We start from the raw sequence: 20,333 nt of genomic DNA, 5'->3' as shown, positions 1-20,333 counted from the left end.
CTAGATTTTTGTATTTTTTAGTAGAGACGGGGTTTCACCGTGTTAGCCAGGATGGTCTCGATCTCCTGACCTCGTGATCCACCCATCTCGGCCTCCCAAAGTGCTGGGATTACAGGCTTGAGCCACCGCGCCCGGCTTTTTTTTGTTTTTGAAACAGAGTCTCCTTCCTCTGTTGCCCAGGCTGGAACGCAGTGGTACAATCTCGACTCACTGCAACCTCTGCCTCCTGGGTTCAGGCAATTCTCCTGCTTATCTGTTAAGCATCTAATATCTAGAATATATAAAGAAATCTTATAAGAAATCTTATACCTCAACAACAAAAAGACAATTCAATTTTTAAAATGGATAAAAGATGTCCATTTCTCTAAAGGTTTACAAATGGCCCGTAAGCACATGAAAATATGCTCAACATCATTAATCATTAGAGAAATGCAAATCAAAACACAATAAGATACTTCACACCCACCAGGATTAGAGAAAATGAAAAATAAAGAGGAAAATAAAAAGCACTGGGAAGGATGTGAAGCAACTGATCACATGCTGGTGGGAATGTAACACGGGGCAGCAGTTTGGAAGAAGAGTCTGGTATTCCTCAAAAAGTTAAACACAGAACTACCATATGATTCTACTTCTTTTTTTTTTTTGTCATCCAGGCTGGAGTGCAGCGGCATAATCTCAGCTCGCTGCAACCTCCCCCTCCCAGGTTCAAGCAATTCTCATGCCTCAGCCGCCCGAGTACCTTGGATTACAGGCGCATGCCTCCACGCCCAGGTAATTTTTGTATTTTTAGTAAAGATGTGATTTCACTATGTTGGCCAGGCTGGTTTCGAACTCCTCACCTCAGATGATCCACCTGATTTGGCTTTCCAAAATGCTGGGATTACAGGCATGAGCCATCACGCCCGGCCCAATTTTTGTAATTTTAGTAGAAACAGGATTTCATCACGTTGGCCAGGCTAGTCTCAAACTCCTGACCTCAAGTGATCCGCCCGCCTCGGCCTCCCAAATTGCTGGGATTATAGGCGTGAGCCACTGTGCCCAGCCAACAATTCTGCTTCTGAATACATACACAAAACAAGTAAAAGCAGGGACTCAAACAGATATTTGCACACCAATGTTCCTAGCAACACTATTCACACAGCCAAAAACTTGGAACACCCAATGTCCATCAATAGATGAACAGATAAGGAAAATGTGGTATATTCATGCAATATCCAACTCAATGCCACAGAACTGTACACTTAAAACAGTAATTTTTGTTATGTATATTTTATCATGATTTTTAAAAGCCCAGTACATGAATTTTCATAGCAGCATTATTCATAATAGGCAAGAGTAGAAAACAACTCAAATGTCTATCAACTGATGAACAGCTAAATAAAATGTGATATATCCATATAATGGAATATTATTCACCAACAAAAAAAGAATGAAGTACTTTAACAACATTATGCTATGTAAAAGACCACGTAGTATATGATTCCCCTTTATATGAAATGTCCAGAATAGGCAAAGACATAGACAGAAAGTGGATTTGTGGTTGTCTAGCTCTGGAGGGAGCAGGACGGAGTGAGGAGTGGCTACCAATGGGTGTGGCGTTTCTTTTTGGGGTGCTGAAAATGCTGTCAAACTGATTGTGGTGGTTTCACAACTCAATATATTAAAAACTATTGAACTATATACTTTAAATGGATAAGTTGTATGTCATATGAATTATATCTTCAAGAAGCAGTTATTTTAAAAACTCGGTGGAGTTAAAACAATGAGGGAAATACTAGCTCCTTTATACCACCAGAAACTAATCTTGATAAATAAAATATTTCATCTTTCTTTAAGAGGAACTACAAGAGTACTAAAGGAAAGATGGATTAGTTTGTAAAAATCATCTTGGAATAAATGTGTCCCTCCTACAGATAACACAAAGCTCAGAATCTAAGAAGGAAAACACTGATACATTTGTCTCTATGAAATATTAAAACCTCTGTATGAAAAAAAGACACTGTACGCCAAAGGGAAAAAAGCAAAATTATAAATATATTCACATTGGATATAAAAGGATAACTCCTTTTATATATAAACAGCTTTTATAAATGAATTAGAAAAGAAAAAGGAGGCTGGGCGCAGTGGCTCACGCCTATAATCTCAGCACTTCAGGAGGCCGAGGCGGGCAGATCACCTGAGGTCAGGGATTCGAGACCAGCCTGGCCAACATGGGGAAACCCCGTCTCTACTAAAAATACAAAAATTAGCCAGGCGTGGTGGTATGTGCCTGTAATCCCAGCCACTCCAGAGGCTGAGGCAGGAGAACCTCTTGAACCGGGAGGTGGAAGCTACAGTGAACTGAGACCTCGCCACTGCACTCCAGCCTGGAGTGCTGAGACTCTGTCTCCAAAAAAAAAGAAAAGAAAGGAGAAAGGAAAAACTGAAAAAATCCAATGGAAATGTTCTACCCCATCCATAAAAAACCATTTTTCAAATAACAGTTTAGTAAATATTAAAAATACTGATAACAACCAGTGTTAGCAAAAGCATGACAAAGAAAGCTTGCTATATACTGTTGGCAGAACGGTAAACTGATACAATCTTTTGGCAGGGTTGATTCAGCAACATCAGAAGTTTCAATGCATGTACCCTTTGAACTGAAAATTCTATCTTTAAAAAATACAGTTATGACTGCTCTATAAAGATGATTCTACATCTGACTTCTTCGGCTCATGTGAGGACCTGTAGCTAACTCCCGTTCTTTATAGTTGCCGAATATTCTGTTATACTGATATACTGTATTTTTATTTGATTAATCCTTTCCTGAAGATCACTAGAAACTTTCTTGTCTTTTTTCTTTCTTTCCCTCTTTTTTTTCCCCTCCTCGAGACAGGTCTCACTATGTTGCCCAGGCTGGATTCAACCTCTTGGGCTCAAGGGATCCTCCTGCCTCAGCCTCCCAAGTAGCTGCGACTACAGGTATTTGCCACCATGCCTGGCCCAATATTTTTTAAAAACATGCATAGAAAACTGTCTGGGGCGGGGCGCGGTGGCTCAAGCCTGTAATCCCAGCACTTTGGGAGGCCGAGACGGGCGGATCACGAGGTCAGGAGATCGAGACCATCCTGGCTAACACAGTGAAACCCCGTTTCTACTAAAAAATACAAAAAACTGGCCGGGCAAGGTGGCAGATGCCTGTAGTCCCAGCTACTCTGGAGGCTGAGGCAGGAGAATGGCGTAAACCCAGGAGGCGGAACTTGCAGTGAGCTGAGATCCAGCCAGCCTGGGCGACAGAGCGAGACTCCGTCTCAAAAAAAAAAAAGAAAACTGTCTGGAAGGTACTAACCAACACTTAACAGTGTTTCTTCTGGAGACAACAACTGACTGGGTCGTGGGAAGAGGAATTTTTACTTTTTCTTCAGTTATGTATAGAACAATGAGTATACATATTACTTTTAAAAAATGTTTTTAATGTGGGCCAGGCACAGTGGCTCAGGCCTGTAATCCCAGTACTTTGGGAGGTCGGTGGGGGCAGATTGCTTGAGCTCAGGAGTTTAAGACCAGTCTGGGCAACATGGTGAGACCCTACCTCTCCAAAAAAAAAAAAAAAAAGTTCTTAATGAAAAAAACCAACAGCCAACTTTATAACTGCAGATCAGAAAATCTAAAGGTTTGTTTTTCTTTCCTGAGAGGAGTAATGAAGATATAAGGATAATTTATCATAAAACGTTTAAAACAAATACGGAATACGTTATTCCGTATTTGTTTCCAATATTCTCAAGAAAGAATAACATCTAACGAATAGTAGAATGCCAGAGGTACCATTCAGGCCTAAGTAGGCACCATTTACTCACCAATGGAATGTCTGAGCTCGCCGCACTGGCTGACAGGAGGCAGTGTCAGTATCTTCCTCCATTTCTTACTACGACCACTTTTTTTACCATATCCTCCTGAATTTGGGAGAAAAAGGCAATTTTTTTTAAGTCAGAAATATCCAAGTATAACAACTACTTCCACTAATATATCTTATCATTTCTGTTTGAGCGGTCTGGGTACCTATGATGAGTAAAAATACATGCTTATAATGATTTGTCTTATCTGGAAAGCTGCTTGATGAAGTATAATTCCCAGGTGATGCAATCTGTCACTGGGTCTGCCATTTGGAAGCCACGGTGAGCCTCAGTTTCCAAATCTGTAAACCAGATCTAAAATGACATATTGCTCAGGGCTGCTTACAAATATTTATCAAAGAAATATTTACTGAGCATCTACTATGTACCAAATACCTTCGAAGCACTGGGAATAGGACAGCAAAAAAGACCAAGTCCCTCCCTCGCATTCTTAGTGAGGGAGTGATATGGTTTGGCTCTGCGTCCCCACCCAAATCTCATCTCAAATTATAATACCCACATGCCGAGGGAGGGACTTGGTGGGAGTCCTGTGATTGGATTGTGGGGACGGATTCCCCAGGCTGTTCCCGTGATAATGAGGGCGATATCACGAGATCTGATGGTTTCCCCTGTGCTCTCTCTCTCCTGCCACCATGTAAGACATGCTTTGCTTCCCCTTTGCTTTCTACCATGACTGTAAGTTTCCTGGGGCCTCTCCAGCCACGCAGAACTGTGAGTCAATTAAACCTCTGTTGTTTATAAACTACCCAGTCTCAGGTAGTATCTTCAGAGCAGTGTGAAAATGGACTAATACAAGGAGAGAGATGCACACATCAGATAATAAGAGATCAGAAAAAAATAGCTAATCGTGTAGTGATAAATATGAAATGAAATCAAGCAGGGTAAAGGTGGAAGGTGCTGTTTTGACTAAGGTAGGATCAGAGAAGACCTCTCTACCAGGGTCACATTTAGGCAGAGGCCTGAAGGATGTGAGGGACAGAGTCTTGGCAAGTGCTAGGAGAAGAGCATCCCATGGCGAAACAAGAATGGTGGAAAAAGCTACACTGTAATACTCCAGAAAGATCTTTTAAACAAGCACCATTTTTTTCTTTAATGTAAGTAACTCAGAGAAATGAGCATCTTCAATCTCAAGCCTTCCGGGCAGCGAAAATTTTACTAAATTTTATCCAGGAGAATATAATGGCTTAGGCTGGGTGACTAAGACTCCATGACCATTTGGAAGAATTGGGAAACCGGGGGGAAAGTCACGTTTCCTTGGGAGACGATGAGCTCTGTCTTAAATGCGGTGAGTGTGGAAAATTGTAAGAGACAGACATTTGGAAGATGGGTAGACTGGGATGAGCTCAGAAGAGGCTCAGCTAGAGATACAGACTTGATATCTGCAAAAAAGATAACCATCAAAGATGCAAGAGCTTCTTCCTCAGCCTTCGTTTTGCTCTTCTACTCCCCTGATTCAATATCTCAACTGAGATCATGAGCTCTGGACTCATGTCCCACACCACAAGATGTCCAGAGCCCTTGGCGTTCAACATGTTCACCTTAGACTCATTATCTTCCCCCTCAGATCGAGTCCACATCTTTTCTTTCTGTTAATATTTGTTTATTTAATAAACATGTAACCACCACCTGCCAATGCCAGAGAATATGCTAAGTGCTGCATCAGTGACAGCCATGTCCCATGTCACTGAAGGGTGGGGAAAGGGGAACCTGTTCCTCCTGTCCCTTCACAGAGAACACAGAAACTCATTCCAGAGAAGCAGTAGGCACTGAAAAAAGGCTATCATCTTTGGTTACGGGTTATTTTTTTCAGGGCTATTGCTGGTTCTCCCTTCAGTTGAAGTAAGAACTGTTCTTTGGGATACGCCCTTTTTATCTGACCTCTTAAAGGAGTACAGAGCTGAGCTGTCACTTGCCTGATGCAGTATTTTACCCTCTAGATTCCACAAGTGGACGACAAGCATGATCTACAAGTGCTCCGAGACGTGGCTTACGTCTTCAGTGGTGCTTCCCTGCCCAAACTGCTGAATCATTGAGCAGAGAATAAGTCCCTCTTGGTCGTATTCATATTTCACTATCTCTGCTTTCTCTGGGTCCCTGGACTCTCCCAACTTTATACTACTCAAGTAACTAGCAAGAAACATGGCAGCCTGGCTGCTATGTCCTTCCTTTCCTAAGCCTGACACTGTCTGTAGGCTTAGAACCAGTGCTTCCACCTTCTCAGGAGCCGAGCAGCGAGGCAGGCAGGGCCTGGACGAGGTGGTGCTGGCAGCAGTAGCCAGTGCCAGTGTGAGCCAGGAACAGGTGGGAGCCCCACCCCCTTTCAGGTTGGTGGGGCGGGAGCCCCACACTACTGGAAGCAGCTGCAGCCGCCCGGCCGCAGCTGCTGACCTAGGCACCCCTGTGCTCTCAGGGGCCCAGGAAGCTCCCCTGCTCCCGCAGGCCCGGAAGTGCCTGTTCCCACTGACTGGCCTCTCACTGCTCCTGGCACCTGCTCTGATTTTGGATCAAAGTTGTGGCTGAGCCCAGGCACTGTCACGACCCAGCCAGGTATGTGCACGCTAGGGGTGGTGCTGACACACCAGCCACCTGCCGCCTCAGCCCCCTCCAGACTTTGTACACCAATGAGCATGGCAGAGAGGCCAAGGCATGGCTTAGTTCAGCTCAAGGCAGGTCTGCAGGCTCCCCTTGGCACAAACAGCCTGGGCACCGTGAACGAGGGCAGGAAGCAGACAGGCTCCTGGGTGGAAAGGGGCAGGGTCCCCAGTGAAACCTCACTTTCAAGCCAGGGATAGACTGATGCCTGGGGGCTGGGCTGCCAGTTCTGCAGACTGGAGTGAGAACTTACGGTGGTTTTTCTGGGCCCGCCCATGGACCAATCAGCATGCACTTCCTCCCCTCTGAAGCTCATAAAAACCCCCGACTCAGCCAGACTCAGGCAGAAAACCGGACAACCTGCCTGCAGAGAGGTGCTACACACTGTGGGTCTCCTCTCCACTGAGGGCTGTACACTCATCAGGACGACCTGCCTGCAGATAGGAGCTACCCACTCCAGGTCTCCTCTCCTCTGAGGGCTGCACAGATGATGGGATGATCTGCCTGCAGAAAGGAGCTACCCATTTTGGGTCTCCTGAGAACTGTACTGTCATCTGTCACTCAGCAAAGCACCTCTTCTCCTTGCTTGCCCTCCAGTTGTCTGTGTACCTCATTCTTCCTGGACATGGGACAAGAACTTGGGACCCACTGAATGGCGGGACTGAAAGAGGTGTAACACAAACAGGCTGAAGCACACCCCCCAACTCACCACGTTGTGGGTGATGAGGAGAGAAGAGAGAAGAGTTGCAGCCCCTTGGGGAGCCCAGATTTAGGAGCTCCCCAAGCCAAAGCTGTGACACCCTCTTTGAAGCTCTGTGGTTCCTGGAGCCTCCAAGCTTCTGGGTGTCACCATGTTCCGTGGTGCCCACCGTGGAAGCTGCTTGCAGTATGCTTGGTCTAGCCACAGCAGGTAGCCAGGGCCCACGCTGGTGCCTGGAGCTGCCCACCCTGCCATAGCTGGCATGCCTGGATGTGCCCAGTGGCTGGACCCCACACTCATTTGCTCATGCAACTCTTGCCGCTCTGCACCTGGCTTGCCCTTGGCAGGCATGGAATCTGGACCAGTAGTCAAAGACAAGCACAGCCTGCCAGGCCAAGTGGGCAGAAGGAGCCCAAACTCAGGCAAAGCCGCCACTGGCCACAGAAGTTTCCAGCTGGTGAAGTGACACCCTGAGGATCCTGTGACAGTGGCACAGCCGCTCAGCCCCAGTGGGTTTGTGTTCATGGGTGTGTGGCACTGATGGTGGGGTAGGGTGGCAACAAGAGGTAGGCTGGATGCATCACCCAGGACTAGCACATCGAGCAAGAGGTGAGCTGTTCTGCTCCTCACAGACGGGCCCAAGGAAGACAAGGCTTCCAATGAGTCCCCGTGCCTCATCTTGGTGGTGTTCTGGGGTATTTGCACATGGAGATCTCAGCATCTAGTAGGCTTGCTGTGGAGATTACATAGGGTAACTTGTATAGAAAGCTACCAGGCCCATGAGGAGGGTTCAGTGTTCCTTCTCTTCCCCTTTAGGGTATGGTTTTCTACATCCACAGAAGATTCCCACTGAAGACTGGTTTCCAGGTTCCCTTCTTGGATGAAGAGGGAAACAAGTCAAGGTGTTAGGCTTTCCTCTTCATCCTGGCTGCTGCCACCCTCAGCCAGCTCCAGGCAGTGAAGGCTCCAGGGAGGCTGGGTGGCCATGGCAGCCCCAGTCATCCTTCCATACTGTGAATCCTGGCTAACAAACTATTTATTCAGAAGACATCTGCTGTCCCTGTCCTGCGTGCCAGGTACTGGAGGGTCAGGCAGCTGGTCATAACAGGTTGAAAGCACTCTTGTCAGACCCAAACAAACTTGGAGCAGGGAAGGCACAAAAAAGGGCTCTTGCTTGCATGTCTGAGATAAGAACCATCAGGAGGAGTTTCTAAAATAACCCCACAAGAAATTCTTTCACATCCTTCATGCATCTCATGCTTTTCACGACTTATATTTGGCACATATGCAGATATTTCTGAGACCAGGTTTACCACTAGACTGTTTTTTTTTTTCTTTCTTGAGATAGAGTCTTGCTCTGTCACCCAGGCTAGAATGCAGAATGCAAGGCTCACTGCAGCCTTGACTTCCTGGACTCAAGAGATCCAGCTACCTCAGCCTCCTCAGCAGCTGGGACCACAAGCATGCACTACCACACATGGCTACATATTGTTTTTTTTGGCTGGGTGGGGGACAGAGTTTCACTGTTGTTGCCCAGGCTGGAGTGCAATGGTGTGATCTTGGCTCACCACAACCTCCGCCTACTGGGTTCAAGCAATTCTCCTGGCTCAGCCTGCCGAATAGCTGGGATTACAGGCATGTGCCACCATGCCTGGCTAATTTTGTATTTTTAGTAGAGACAAGGTTTCTCCATGTTGGTCAGGTTGGTCTCGAACTCCAGACCTCAGGTGATTTACCTGCCTCGGCCTCCCAAAGTGCTAGGATTACGGGCGTGAGCCACCGTGCCTGGCCTAATTTGTGTATTTTTAGTAGAGACGGGGTTTCACCATGTTGGCCAGACTGGTCTCGAACTCCTGACCTCAGGTGATCTGCCTGCCTCGGCCTCCCAAAGTGCTGGAATTACAGGCATGAGCCACTGTGCCTAGCCACACATGGCTATTTTTTTAAAAAGCTTTTGTAGAGAAAAGATCTTTCCATGTTGCCCAAGCTGGTCTCAGACCCCTGGGCCCAAGCGACTCTCCTGCCTCAGCTTCCCAAACTGCTGGGATTACAAGCATGAGCCACCTTGCCTGGTCTGGTCTGGATGTTTTTAGGACTGCAGCAATTGAGAGAAGATGCTCTTGAAAGAACACCTGCCCCATAGCAGCATCTCCACCACAGAACTGACGCCAAATTCCGGGACCTGGAACCAGTCCTGCCCCATAGCGGCATCTCCACCACAGAACTGACGCCAAATTCCGGGACTTGGAACCAGTCCTGCCCCATAGCGGCATCTCCACCACAGAACTGATGCTAACTGCGATCTTGAGCCCCTGGAACCAGTGAACTCTGTTTCCAGGCAGCTTATGTGAACCTCTCCCTGTTTGCCAAATAAAAGCTTCCTCTTCCTTTCCCCTTTTCGGGTGCCCCTGTGGCTTGCCATGGCTGTGCATCCCAAATTATAATCCTCTTTGTTACTCCCTAATACATTCATTAAATTTGGAGATATTTTTCTCTGATATCTTTTTTTCGATTGACAATAGAATCGATTAGCTCAATTATGGAATCCTATCAGACCAAGCTTTTAGAATATTCTTAAAAACTTAGCATACTATCAATTAGCTTAATGTGTGAAGCCACAGTCTATGAGATAACCAAGAACCAAAGAGCTTTTCTACATAAAGGTAATTTTAAAGATGAAAGTTTTTTCCCCCTTTTTCTTCCCACTCAATGTGGATCTTTAGGATAGATTAATACAGCAACTGACTTTTAGGAATTTCTATAAAACCCAGTTTATTCTCAATTTCAGCTGTAAAAAAAGAGGGAAAATATTTTATTGTCAAAAGAGATATAGTCAGGACACCAAAGGCTCATGTTACAAAAGAAAAAATAGGCAAAGTGAATTTCATAGCTCATGGAATGGGGGAAAATATCTGCACACTATATATCTGATAAGGGATTAGTAATCAGAATATATAGTGAACTCCTAACACTGCTGCTGGGAAGTGGCGGCCCAACGAGGGACTACATTTCCCAGTCCCCTGTGGGGAGGGGGGCCATGTGACTGCAATCTGGACAACCCAATGTGGACAGAAGTGTTTATGCCACTTCCACGACTGGCCTGGAAGAATATGCCACACGGTTCTCCGTGCTCTCGCACTTCTTTGTTTGGTAGATGGACCGAGATCCACAGGAAGATCTTGGGAGCCATGTGTTGATGACTCAGAACTTCCGCCATCCTGGAACCCTGAATGACTGCACGAAGCATAGTCCGCTCACCCACTCCCTCCCTGACCACCCTCAACATGGCTTTTACGGACAGGAAAAATAAATTATATTCTTACTTTTTCACAAACAAGAAAGATTTTAAGGTTTATCTGTTACAGCAGCAAGTATTAGTTTCACTGATACAGATGTCAGTATCTTGAAGGGAAATGTTAACCTAAAAAAAACCTCAGGTAAACAGATGGTCTAGCAGTAGGCCTAGCAGCCGGAGCTCTGTGTTATTCAGTAGCAGCAACACATTTAGTACAGTGTTGTCTGTGATAACTCAAGAGGCAGAACACACAGACCAAGTGCTTAGAGAGCCCTGAGCTCCAGCAAACAGGTCGAACAGCAGTAGTATGCACTGTTACTCGTCATACCGAGGAAAATATTTTGCTGGGGAAGGGAGCTCAAGCAAGAATTGCTGGCTTTGTAAGCAGCAATTAAAAAAAAAGTGCAAACAGACCAGAAATTTGGGCCTTTAGAGAATATGAAAGGCCACCTGTTCCTGGACTCCCAAACGTGGAAAATAAAACCGGAAAAGGCTTTGAAAGACGAAAGCACATAGAAACTCAGCTCTGTGCAACAAGCAGATCAGGGGTGTGGTCTTCCCACCCAAACTGCTGCCTCAAGACAGCCCCCGATTAATCTGGGGAAAGTAGAGACTTGAAAGAAAGAAAATTTGGCCGGGTGTGGCGGCTCACGCCTGTCATCTCAGCACTCTGGGAGGCCAGGGCGAACCGATCACCTGAAGTCAGCAGTCCAAGACCAGCCTGACTAACATGGAGGAACCCCGTCTCTAGTAAAAATACAAAATTAGCTGGACGTGGTGGCGGGCGCCTGCAATCCCAGCTACTTGGGAGGCTGAGGTGGGAACCTGAGAGGTGGAGGTTGTGGTGAGCTGAGATGGTGCCACTGTACTCCAGCCTGGGCATCAAGAGCAAAACTCAAAGGAAGGGAAGGGAAGGGAAGGGAGGGGAGGGGAGGGGAGGGGAAGGGAAAGGAAAAAAGAAAATTCAAGTTTGAGAACGTGTCTAGGAAAGAAGGGTGGGTGCAACTACTGGCACATGGAACTGGCTAGAAGCAAACAGATCGTCAAAGGATAAAATTACATCAAATTTCAAGATGGAATCTAGTTGGCTTTTCTTTGCAATGCTAGAATTGGGCAACACCTCATTCCAAAAACCAGAATGCAGCCTGGGCAACATAGTGAGACCCCCATCTGTACAAAAAAAAATTAGACATGGTGGTGTGCACCTGTAGTACCAGCTACTCAGGAGGCCGAGGTGGGAGGATCACTGAAGCCTAGGAGGTCAAGGCTGCAATGAGCCCTGACTGCGCCACTGCATTCCAGCCTGAGCAACAGACAAGAGCCTGTGAAAGAGAGAAAAAAAAAAAAACAAGGAGAAGGGAAGGAGGGAGGCATGGAAAGAGAGAGAGAGGAAGAAAGAGAAAGAAAACAGAATGACTGTTTCAATGAGCTGAACAGAGAAGTTTGGTTTTATAGGCAGAAAAGGGCTGAAGCAAGCAGACACAGAGAACAAAAAGCAGACTAGTCCTTTCAAAGTTACTTCCCTTGCTCCTTGCCTCTTGCAAAGGTTAAAGCAGAGGGGACCTCCCTATCATGCTGGCTAAAATTGGCCTGTTTGGGGATTTGGCTACTACATCTCCCTCCTGATCTCTCAGAAGGTCAAACAGCTTTCAGCCTGGTGACATGGAACTTCAGCATGAGTGACTCCATTGTGGTTTGATTTGTTGGGCCTAGTATAGGAGCTTAGTACAAACCAATGGCCACCTATAAATTTAGCTTAACAAGATCAAAAGCCGACTATGTTTCTTTCTTTCTTTTTTTTTTTTGAGACGGAGTCTTGCTCTGTCACCCAGCTGGAGTGCAGTGGGGCAATCTTGGCTCACTGCAAGCTCCGCCTCCCAGATTTATACCGTTCTCCTGCCTCAGCCTCCCAAGTAGCTAGGACTACAGGTGCCCGCCACCATGCTTGGCTAATTTTTTGTATTTTTAGTAGAGACGGGGTTTCACTGTGTTAGCCAGGATGGTCTCGATCTCCTGACCTCATGACCCGCCCGCCTCAGCCTCCCAAAGTGCTGGAATTGCAGGTATGAGCCACCGTGCCAGGCCAAAGTCGACTATGTTTCTGAGAGAAGTGTGGTGCTGAAGAACTTGGATCCAGGATGAAGACAGCCTTGAACTGCTTGAGCCTTAAAACAACCTTCAAACCCACAAACTCCAATCAGTAGCAGTGGGTCTGCAAAGCTCTGCACTGCTTAAGAAATCTGTGGAGGTTTCATCTGTCTGTCCATCTTAGCTGGCTCAAGAAGGAAAATGTCCTGGGGGTGGAGCCATGGGACACAGTGAACACAGGTGAGGGCATAACTGGGCACTCATCAAGGAATGTTCCCCAACCCCACAGGGCCCTTTCACTGATGGGCCAGTGTCTACTGAGGGCACCCCGCTCTTCCTTTCCTAAAAGGGAATTTCTGCAATAGTCACCCTGCCTCTGCTCCCCCATAGTATATTAGGTATGAGGAGGGAAGATCATTTGGTTCTTTATGTAGGCTGCTGAATCCTGAGGAGCCATGTCTAGCACTCATGGAGGAAACAGAGCAGAGGTCTTTCTGGTCTTTTTGTTTTTTCTTTCCTGAGACAGAGTCTCGCTCTCTCGCCAGGCTGGAGTGCAGTGGTGCGATCTCAGCTCACTGCAACCTCCGCCTCCCAGGTTCAAGCAATTCTCCTGCCTCAGCCTCCCAAGTAGCTGGGACTACAGGTGCTTGTGTAACCACACCCAGCTAATTTTTGTATTTTCAGTAGAGACGGGGTTTCACCATGTTGGCCAGAATGGTCTCCATCTCCTGATCTCGTGGTCTGTCTGCCTCAGCCTCCCAAAGTGCTGGGATTACAGGCATGAGCCACCGCACCCGGCCTCATTCTGGTCTTTGAAGGGAAATTAGGATGCCTGTAAGGGAAGAAGGCTGTGCATGGATATTTGGTGGCTAGAGGACAGACATGGCCCAGAGGGCCAACTGTCCTATGCTGACTCAAGATGCACTCTCATTATGCAGAGTCATTGCCAAAAGTGGCTGCCCAGCTAGTACTTCTGTGGCTCTGCCCCCTTTGCAGTTAAAAGTGGCCATGTGACAGAGCAATGTACAAAACGGGTGTACCACTTGAGTGACAGGTGCACCAAAATCTCAGAAACCACCACTAAAGAACTTTTCCATGCCAACAAAACACCATCTGTTTCTCCAAAACTATTGGAATAAAAAACAACCAAAAATGGGTGTACCCACTTCCAGAGTTGGACCATAAAGCCGTCCTGTCTCATCCCCCACGTTACCTGAGCTAAGTACTTTCCTCCATGACTGTCAGCTTCTCAGGAGAGATGTATCTGTTTTTATTCATCCCTGTATCCCTAGAGCCAAGCTTAGTGCCTGGCACACAATAAATCATTTTTGAATGAAAGTGAAGTAACTGGCGCCATCGTCAAGGTAGTATAAAGAGGGCACTGAGATATAAAGCCAGGTCTGGCTGGCTCCAAAGCCCATCATCTTAACTGCTATTCACACAGTCATTCATTCAACAAGTATTTACTGAGCGTCTAATGTGTGCCAGGCACTGTTCTAGGCATGAAAAATACAGCAGTGAACAAAGCAAATACAACTTCCTCCTCTTACGAAGCTTACGTTTTAGGGAGAAAGCCCAACGAACAAAGTACAAATCAAATACATAGTATACGAGATAATAAGAAGTGCTGTGGAGAAAAATAAAGGAAGAAAAATAAAGAGTAAAAGCGAGCCGGGTGTGGCGGTGTGCGTCTGTAATCCCGGCTACAGGGGAGGCTTAGGTGGGCTCGCTGGAGCCCAGGAGTTCGAGCTGAGCAACATCGCGAGACCCTGTCTCCAAGAAAAAAAGAGTGAATGAGGGAAGGGGTAGTGGTCAGGAAATTCCTCAGGTGAGAGAATAGGCCCTGTAAGAAAAATTCTCAAGAGACAGAGGAAACCGTGTGGAGGCAGAGTGAGAGAGGGTGGATGAGGTTGGGGCGGTGGTCTTAAGGCCACTGCGGGGACTACGACTTTCACTCTGAGTTGTCTGGGAAGCCATGAAGAGAGTTCAGAGGAGGGGCTGACACAATCTGGCTTAAATTTTAATAAGGCCACTCTGGCTGCTGTGCTGAGAACAGGGAAAAGGCAGAAGCTGGCCACACTGTTCCAGGTGAGATGCTGATGGCTTGAGCCAAGTGATAGCAGTGAAGGTGAGAAAAGGTCGGATTCTGCTGTGTTTTGAGGTGAGGGCTGAACACTCTGCCCAAGGATTGAGTGTGGGGGTGTGAGGAGGTCAAGTGCAGCTACATGAGCATTAACTGAGGTGCAGATGGAAACATCAGGGTGCTTGGGTTGAGTCTTCAGGGTCTGGTGCAGGCTCTTTCTGGCACCAGTGATGCTTCCATAGAGCAATGTCAGGTAGGCAGGAGCACAGTGAGCTGCAAGTTGAGTGGAGAGGCCCAGCCTGCAGGCATGAACTGGAGAGATGGGAGCCTGTTTCAAGCCATAATACTACAAGATCACAAGGCAGCAAGTGTGGATAGAAAAAGCGAGAGGCTCCTGAACAAAGACGGGGGCATTTGGTATTAAAAGGCCTAGAAGATAAGGGGGACCAGCCAAGCCATCTGAGGCACGCAGTGGAACCGGAAAGGCGATGATGCAGAAGAACAGGCTCACGGAAGAAAGCATGACACACCACGCCAGTGCAGCCCACGGGGGCAGCAAGACAAGGACCAAGAACTGATCCCTGGGACGTGGCAAGGGTGGCTTTGGTGAGGTGGTGGAGGTGAGAACTCAGCACCTAGCACCTAACTGACTCCACATTTGTTTGAAGAGTAAATAACAAGGCCAGGTGCGTTGGCTGATGCCTGTAATTCCAGCACTTTGTGAGGTCGAGGTGGGCAGATCACTTGGGTTCAGGAGTTTAAGACCAGTCTGGGCAACATGGTGAAACCCTATCCCTACAAAAAATACAAATATTAGCTGGGGATGGCGGTGGGCACCTGTAGTCTTAGCTACTTGGCAGGCTGAGGCAGGAGAATTGCTTGAACCCGGGAGGTGGAGATGGCAGAGAGCCGAGATTGCACCGCTGCACTCCAGCCTGGGTGACAGAGTGAGGCCCTGTCTCAAAATAATTTTTTTTTTAAAGAGTAAATAACAAACACACACAGCAGTGCACACACTGTGCACTTCTAAACACCTCACCCCCGCCCCCCGCCACATATGACTAGACCTGGTGGGGCATGGAGCACACACTGCACACTGCAGCTATAAGAGGTCCCCTGGCTTGGTCTAAGAGACAGACTGTCACAGGTTTAAGAGAGAGAGAGAAGGGGGCCCTCCCCGCAGGTTTGGGGCACACGTGCTGGTGAATGCTAGCAGCCAATCTACCCCTCATTCAGCTGTCCTCGGTTCCAAAAGTCTCCACTGCACAGCACAGCGGTCTGGTTCCATGCCCCCGCTGTTTGGCCCGGGCCCAGTCACACTCACAGGTGGGCCGGCGATGCTGTCAATACTACATAAAGACAAGCAGGCCAGAAGGTGAAGAACCAGGCAAGAAAAGGCAGAGCACAATGAGTCGTGGGGCCATGGCGAGGTCAACGGTGGTCAGCAGGGCCACAGGCATTTCAAAGGAGGACCATCCACAGACACTAAAGTTTGGGCAGCACACTGGGTTGAAAACTGGCAGAGGATTCCTCTAAGATTTTGAGGTCCCCAAAAGCAGGCAGTAAAGCGGGGCCACAGTGTTTGAAGGCCCAAGGATCCCCTCTACGGGCTGCCTTCATCTGTTTCAAAGGTACTTGTTACAGGCTGAATTCATCCCGCCTTAAAAAACGTATGTTAGAGTTCTATTCCCCAGTTAGCCCCTAACCCTCAGAAAGTGATCTTATTTGGAGATAGGGTCTTTATAGAGGTAATTAAGTTAAAATTAGGTCATCAGGGTGGGCCCTAATCCAACATGATTGATATCCTTATAAAAATGGAAAATCGGACACAGAGACAGCCACAGAGGGCACGCCACGTGAAGATGAAGACAGACCAGAATGATGCACCTCCAAGCCAGGGAACACCAGAGACTGCCAGCGAGCCAGCAGAGGCTGGGAGAGAGGCCTGTGACAGATTCTTCCTCACAGCCCACAGAAGGAACCAGCTCTGCTCACAACTTGATCTTGCACTCTGGCCTCCAAGAGTGTGAGACAACAAACGTCTGTTGCTGGAGAGATCAGGTTTAGCCCTAGCAAACTGATGCAATGCCATCCTCCGCCTTTCTTCTTGCTGCTATTCCTGCCAAGTTTCTTTTCCTTGCATTTTTGGACCACTTCTGCTTCAGATGCAGGCATGCCTAGCTTGCTCATTTCCTCATCCTTATTCATTCATTCATTCATTCATCCATCAGCTATTTATTGAGTACCTACTATAGGCCACAACATTATGCAAATGACCTCAGAGAAGCATTTAAAGGGCTTCATGGGCCAGGCACGGTGGCTCAAGCCTGTAATCCCAGCACTTTGGGAGGCCGAGACGGGTGGATCACGAGGTAAGGAGATGGAGACTATCCTGGCTAACACGGTGAAACCCTGTCTCTACTAAAAAATGGTCTCGATATCTGGACCTCGTGATCCACCCACCTTGGCCTCCCAGAGTGCTGGGATTACAGGCATGAGGCACTGTGCCTGGTCAAGAATATTCTTTTACGTATCAGTGTATAGATATTTTTGGTCCTAAAGTAGCATAAAGCCACTAAACCCAATATTTGGTTCACTGACCAAGAAATAAAAATCCTGACTTAAATCCATTATAGAAAAGTAGATAACATAAGAAAACCAAACTGACCTGGTTGCTAATAACCTGGCTGATTGACAGCATCCCAAATTAGCTGTACCACCACGATAGTAACAGACGGTAGACATTGTTAGTTTGGGAGAATGGGGTAACCCTTTGTTGGCAGAGAAATAATTTGGCTGACTACTACATAGATTACTTCAAATATCTGACAGATAAGAAGAAATATTAAGTTTATAACTCTTTCTAGAAAACTTGATCTTACATGCTGTTGAAAATTCTAATAGGCCGGGTATAGTGGTTCACCCTGTAATCCCAGCACTTTGGGAGGCTGAAGTGGGAGGGTAGGATCACTTGAGTCCAGGGGTTCCAGACTAGCCTGGGCAACACCGTGAGACCCCAGCTCTGCAAAAAACACAAAATTAGCTGGGCATGGCAGCACATCCCTGTGGTCCCAGCCACTTGGGAGTCTGAGACAGGAGCATTGCTTGGCCCCTGAGTTCAAGGCTTTGAGGCTTCAGTAGCTATGACTGCCCCACCTGCACTTCAGTCTGGGCAACAGAGTGAGACCCTGTCTTTAAAAAAGAAAATTGGCAGGCCGGGCGCGGTGGCTCAAGCCTGTAATCCCAGCACTTTGGGAGGCCGAGACGGGTGGATCATGAGGTCAGGAGATCGAGACCACCCTGGCGAACATGGTGAAACATCGTCTCTACCAAAAAAATACAAAAAACTAGCCAGGCGAGGTGGTGGGCGCCTGTAGTCCCAGCTACTCGGGAGGCTGAGGCAGAAGAATGGGGTAAACCCGGGAGGCAGAGCTTGCAGTGAGCTGAGATCCAGCCACTGCACTCCAGCCTGGGCAACAGAGCGAGACTCCGTCTCAAAAAAAAAAAAAAAAACAAAGAAAATTGGCTGGGCACCGTGGCTCATGCCTGTAAATCTCAGCACTTCGGGAGGCCGAAGCTGGTGGATCACCTGAGGCTGGGAGTTCGAGACCAGCCTGACCAACAGGGAGATACAAAAAAATACAAAATTAGCCAGGCATAGTGGTACATGCCTGTAATCCCAGCTACTTGGGAGGCTGAGGCAGGAGAATCACTTGAACCCGGGAGGCGGAGGTTGCGGTGAGCCGAGATTGTGCCATTGCACTCCAGCCTTGGCAACAAGAGCGAAACTCCTAAAAAAAGAAAGAAAAGAAAAGAAAATTTGGCCAGGCGCAGTGGCTCACACCTGGAATCCCAATACTTTGGGAGGCCAAGGCGGGTGGATCATTTGAGATCAGGAGTTTGAGACTAGAAAAAGAGCATTCTTTTAATTTCCTCAGCTGGGGAACTTCAAAGGCAACTTGGAGGATTCTCTGCTGTCTTCTACCTTTAGCATCTCTCTGATCTCCTCTTTCCTCTTTGTTCTCCTAGCTACCCCACTGTCCTAGCACATATGGCGATGCCTGCTTACTATGTCACGGAAACAGGCCCTTGCAGTGGCCCTTTGTTGGTTTCTTCTGCAGCCCCTCCCTTACTTCTCCCCCACGGTGTACGTCTTGCTGCGACTGTCAGTCCAGTTGCCTGGTTCCCCCCCTAGCCACGGATGCAGGGAGGGAGCCAGAGCCAAGCAAGCCAATTGGTGCTGTCTCCCAGGATAAGAATCATGAAATTCTCCCAGGCTAAGAATCATGAAATTCACAGGCAAAATCAGATAAATAAAATAAAAAGATATCCGCTGTGTCACAGGAGTGACAGTTGAGACCTGACTATCAATCAGTAGCTCGTGTCTAAAACTATCTGAAACTGCAACTACCAATGCCACCTGGGTGCTTCCTACCCCCATCCCTGCTGTAGTTTCCCTTGGCACTCACCACTTGCTAATACGCCACTTATTTATGTGTCTCAAGACTGCCTCCCCTATAAGAATGTGGTCTCCAGAATGGCAGGAATTTCTGAATATGTTGTTTATTGCTATAGGCACAGCACCTGGAACATTCTGAGCACACATCTGCCAAATGAATGAATGAATGAATGAATGAATGAATGAGTGGGTCTTGGCTCCCGTTCTTTCCACCCTGATTATTAGGTTCTTACTTTGATTCTTTGAGCTACCCAATATCTTCTCCATAAATTTCCTATTTGCTTAAGTTAGCAAAAGTTCTATGGAGGAAGCCTCAGCAAGAGACAGCATTAATAGTAACAGATCTATTAACTATGCTGCAGGTGTTAAAGAAACTGCTAAATAACACCACAGCCTGAAATCGGAACAGAATTGGAATATATAAGACCAAAACCCACATTAAATGCACGTATCACGTATTCTTGTCTGCATTTGTGTTTTCAATTTCTCCAAGAGATAAGATGGTATTTCAAGTCTCCTCAGAAGTATGATGTGAAATAATTTAAGCTTATTTAAAACATAAAAGTTATAAGTTGCTTAACAAACAATATTATACAGGGAAAAAAATCCTAAATTTAAAAAAAAACCAGACGGGGCACAGTGGCTCACGCCTGTAATCCCAGTACTTTGGGAGGCCAAGGCGGGCGGATCACCTGTGATCTGGAGTTCGAGACGAGCCTGACCAACATGGAGAAACCCGTCTCTACTAAAAATACAAAATTAGCCAGGCGTAATGGTACATGCCTGTAATCCCAGCTACTTGGGAGACTGAGGCAGGAGAATTGCTTGAACCTGGGAGGCGGAGGTTGTGGTGAGCCAAGATTGCGAGACTGCAATTGCACCATCACACTCCAGCCTGGGCAACAAGAGTGAAACAATGTCAAAAAAAAAATTGTTTTCATACGCATTAACAATATGATCTATGAACCTATGAATTACATCAAGGAAAAAAATAAAACAAAACACCAACAAAAACCCAATATGGGCCGGGTGCAGCGGCTCACGCCTGTAATCTCAGAACTTTGGGAGGCCAAGGTGGGCGAAACACTTGAGGTCAGGAGTTCGAGACCAGCCCGAGCAACATGGCAAAAACTTGTCTCTACTAAAAATACAAAAATTAGCCGGGCGTGGTGGCGCTTGCCTATAGTCCCAGCTACTTGGGAGGCTGAGGCAGGAGAATCACT

General features: G+C 47.1%; 1 protein-coding gene across 4 annotated transcripts in view; it reads right to left on the bottom strand.

The window, feature by feature from the left end:
- GRK4 (G protein-coupled receptor kinase 4) overlaps positions 1-20,333 on the bottom strand; it is an 85,564-nt gene that overhangs the window by 60,590 nt on the left and 4,641 nt on the right. For 2 of the 4 annotated variants that reach the window (XM_011935369.1, XM_011935371.1), the window contains exon 2: positions 3,837-3,932. The exons of the other annotated variants lie outside the window; for them this stretch is intronic. In XM_011935369.1, the coding sequence (XP_011790759.1) occupies positions 3,837-3,932 (96 nt within the window). The remainder of the gene's footprint in view (positions 1-3,836; positions 3,933-20,333) is intronic. 4 annotated transcript variants of the gene reach the window in all.

The sequence above is a fragment of the Colobus angolensis genome, unplaced genomic scaffold (genome assembly GCF_000951035.1).
Source record: "Colobus angolensis palliatus isolate OR3802 unplaced genomic scaffold, Cang.pa_1.0 Scaffold143, whole genome shotgun sequence".
Classification (NCBI taxonomy): domain Eukaryota; kingdom Metazoa; phylum Chordata; class Mammalia; order Primates; family Cercopithecidae; genus Colobus; species Colobus angolensis.
The sequence above is the reverse complement of the archived record's forward strand: the minus strand, read 5'-3'. Positions and strand labels throughout refer to the sequence as shown.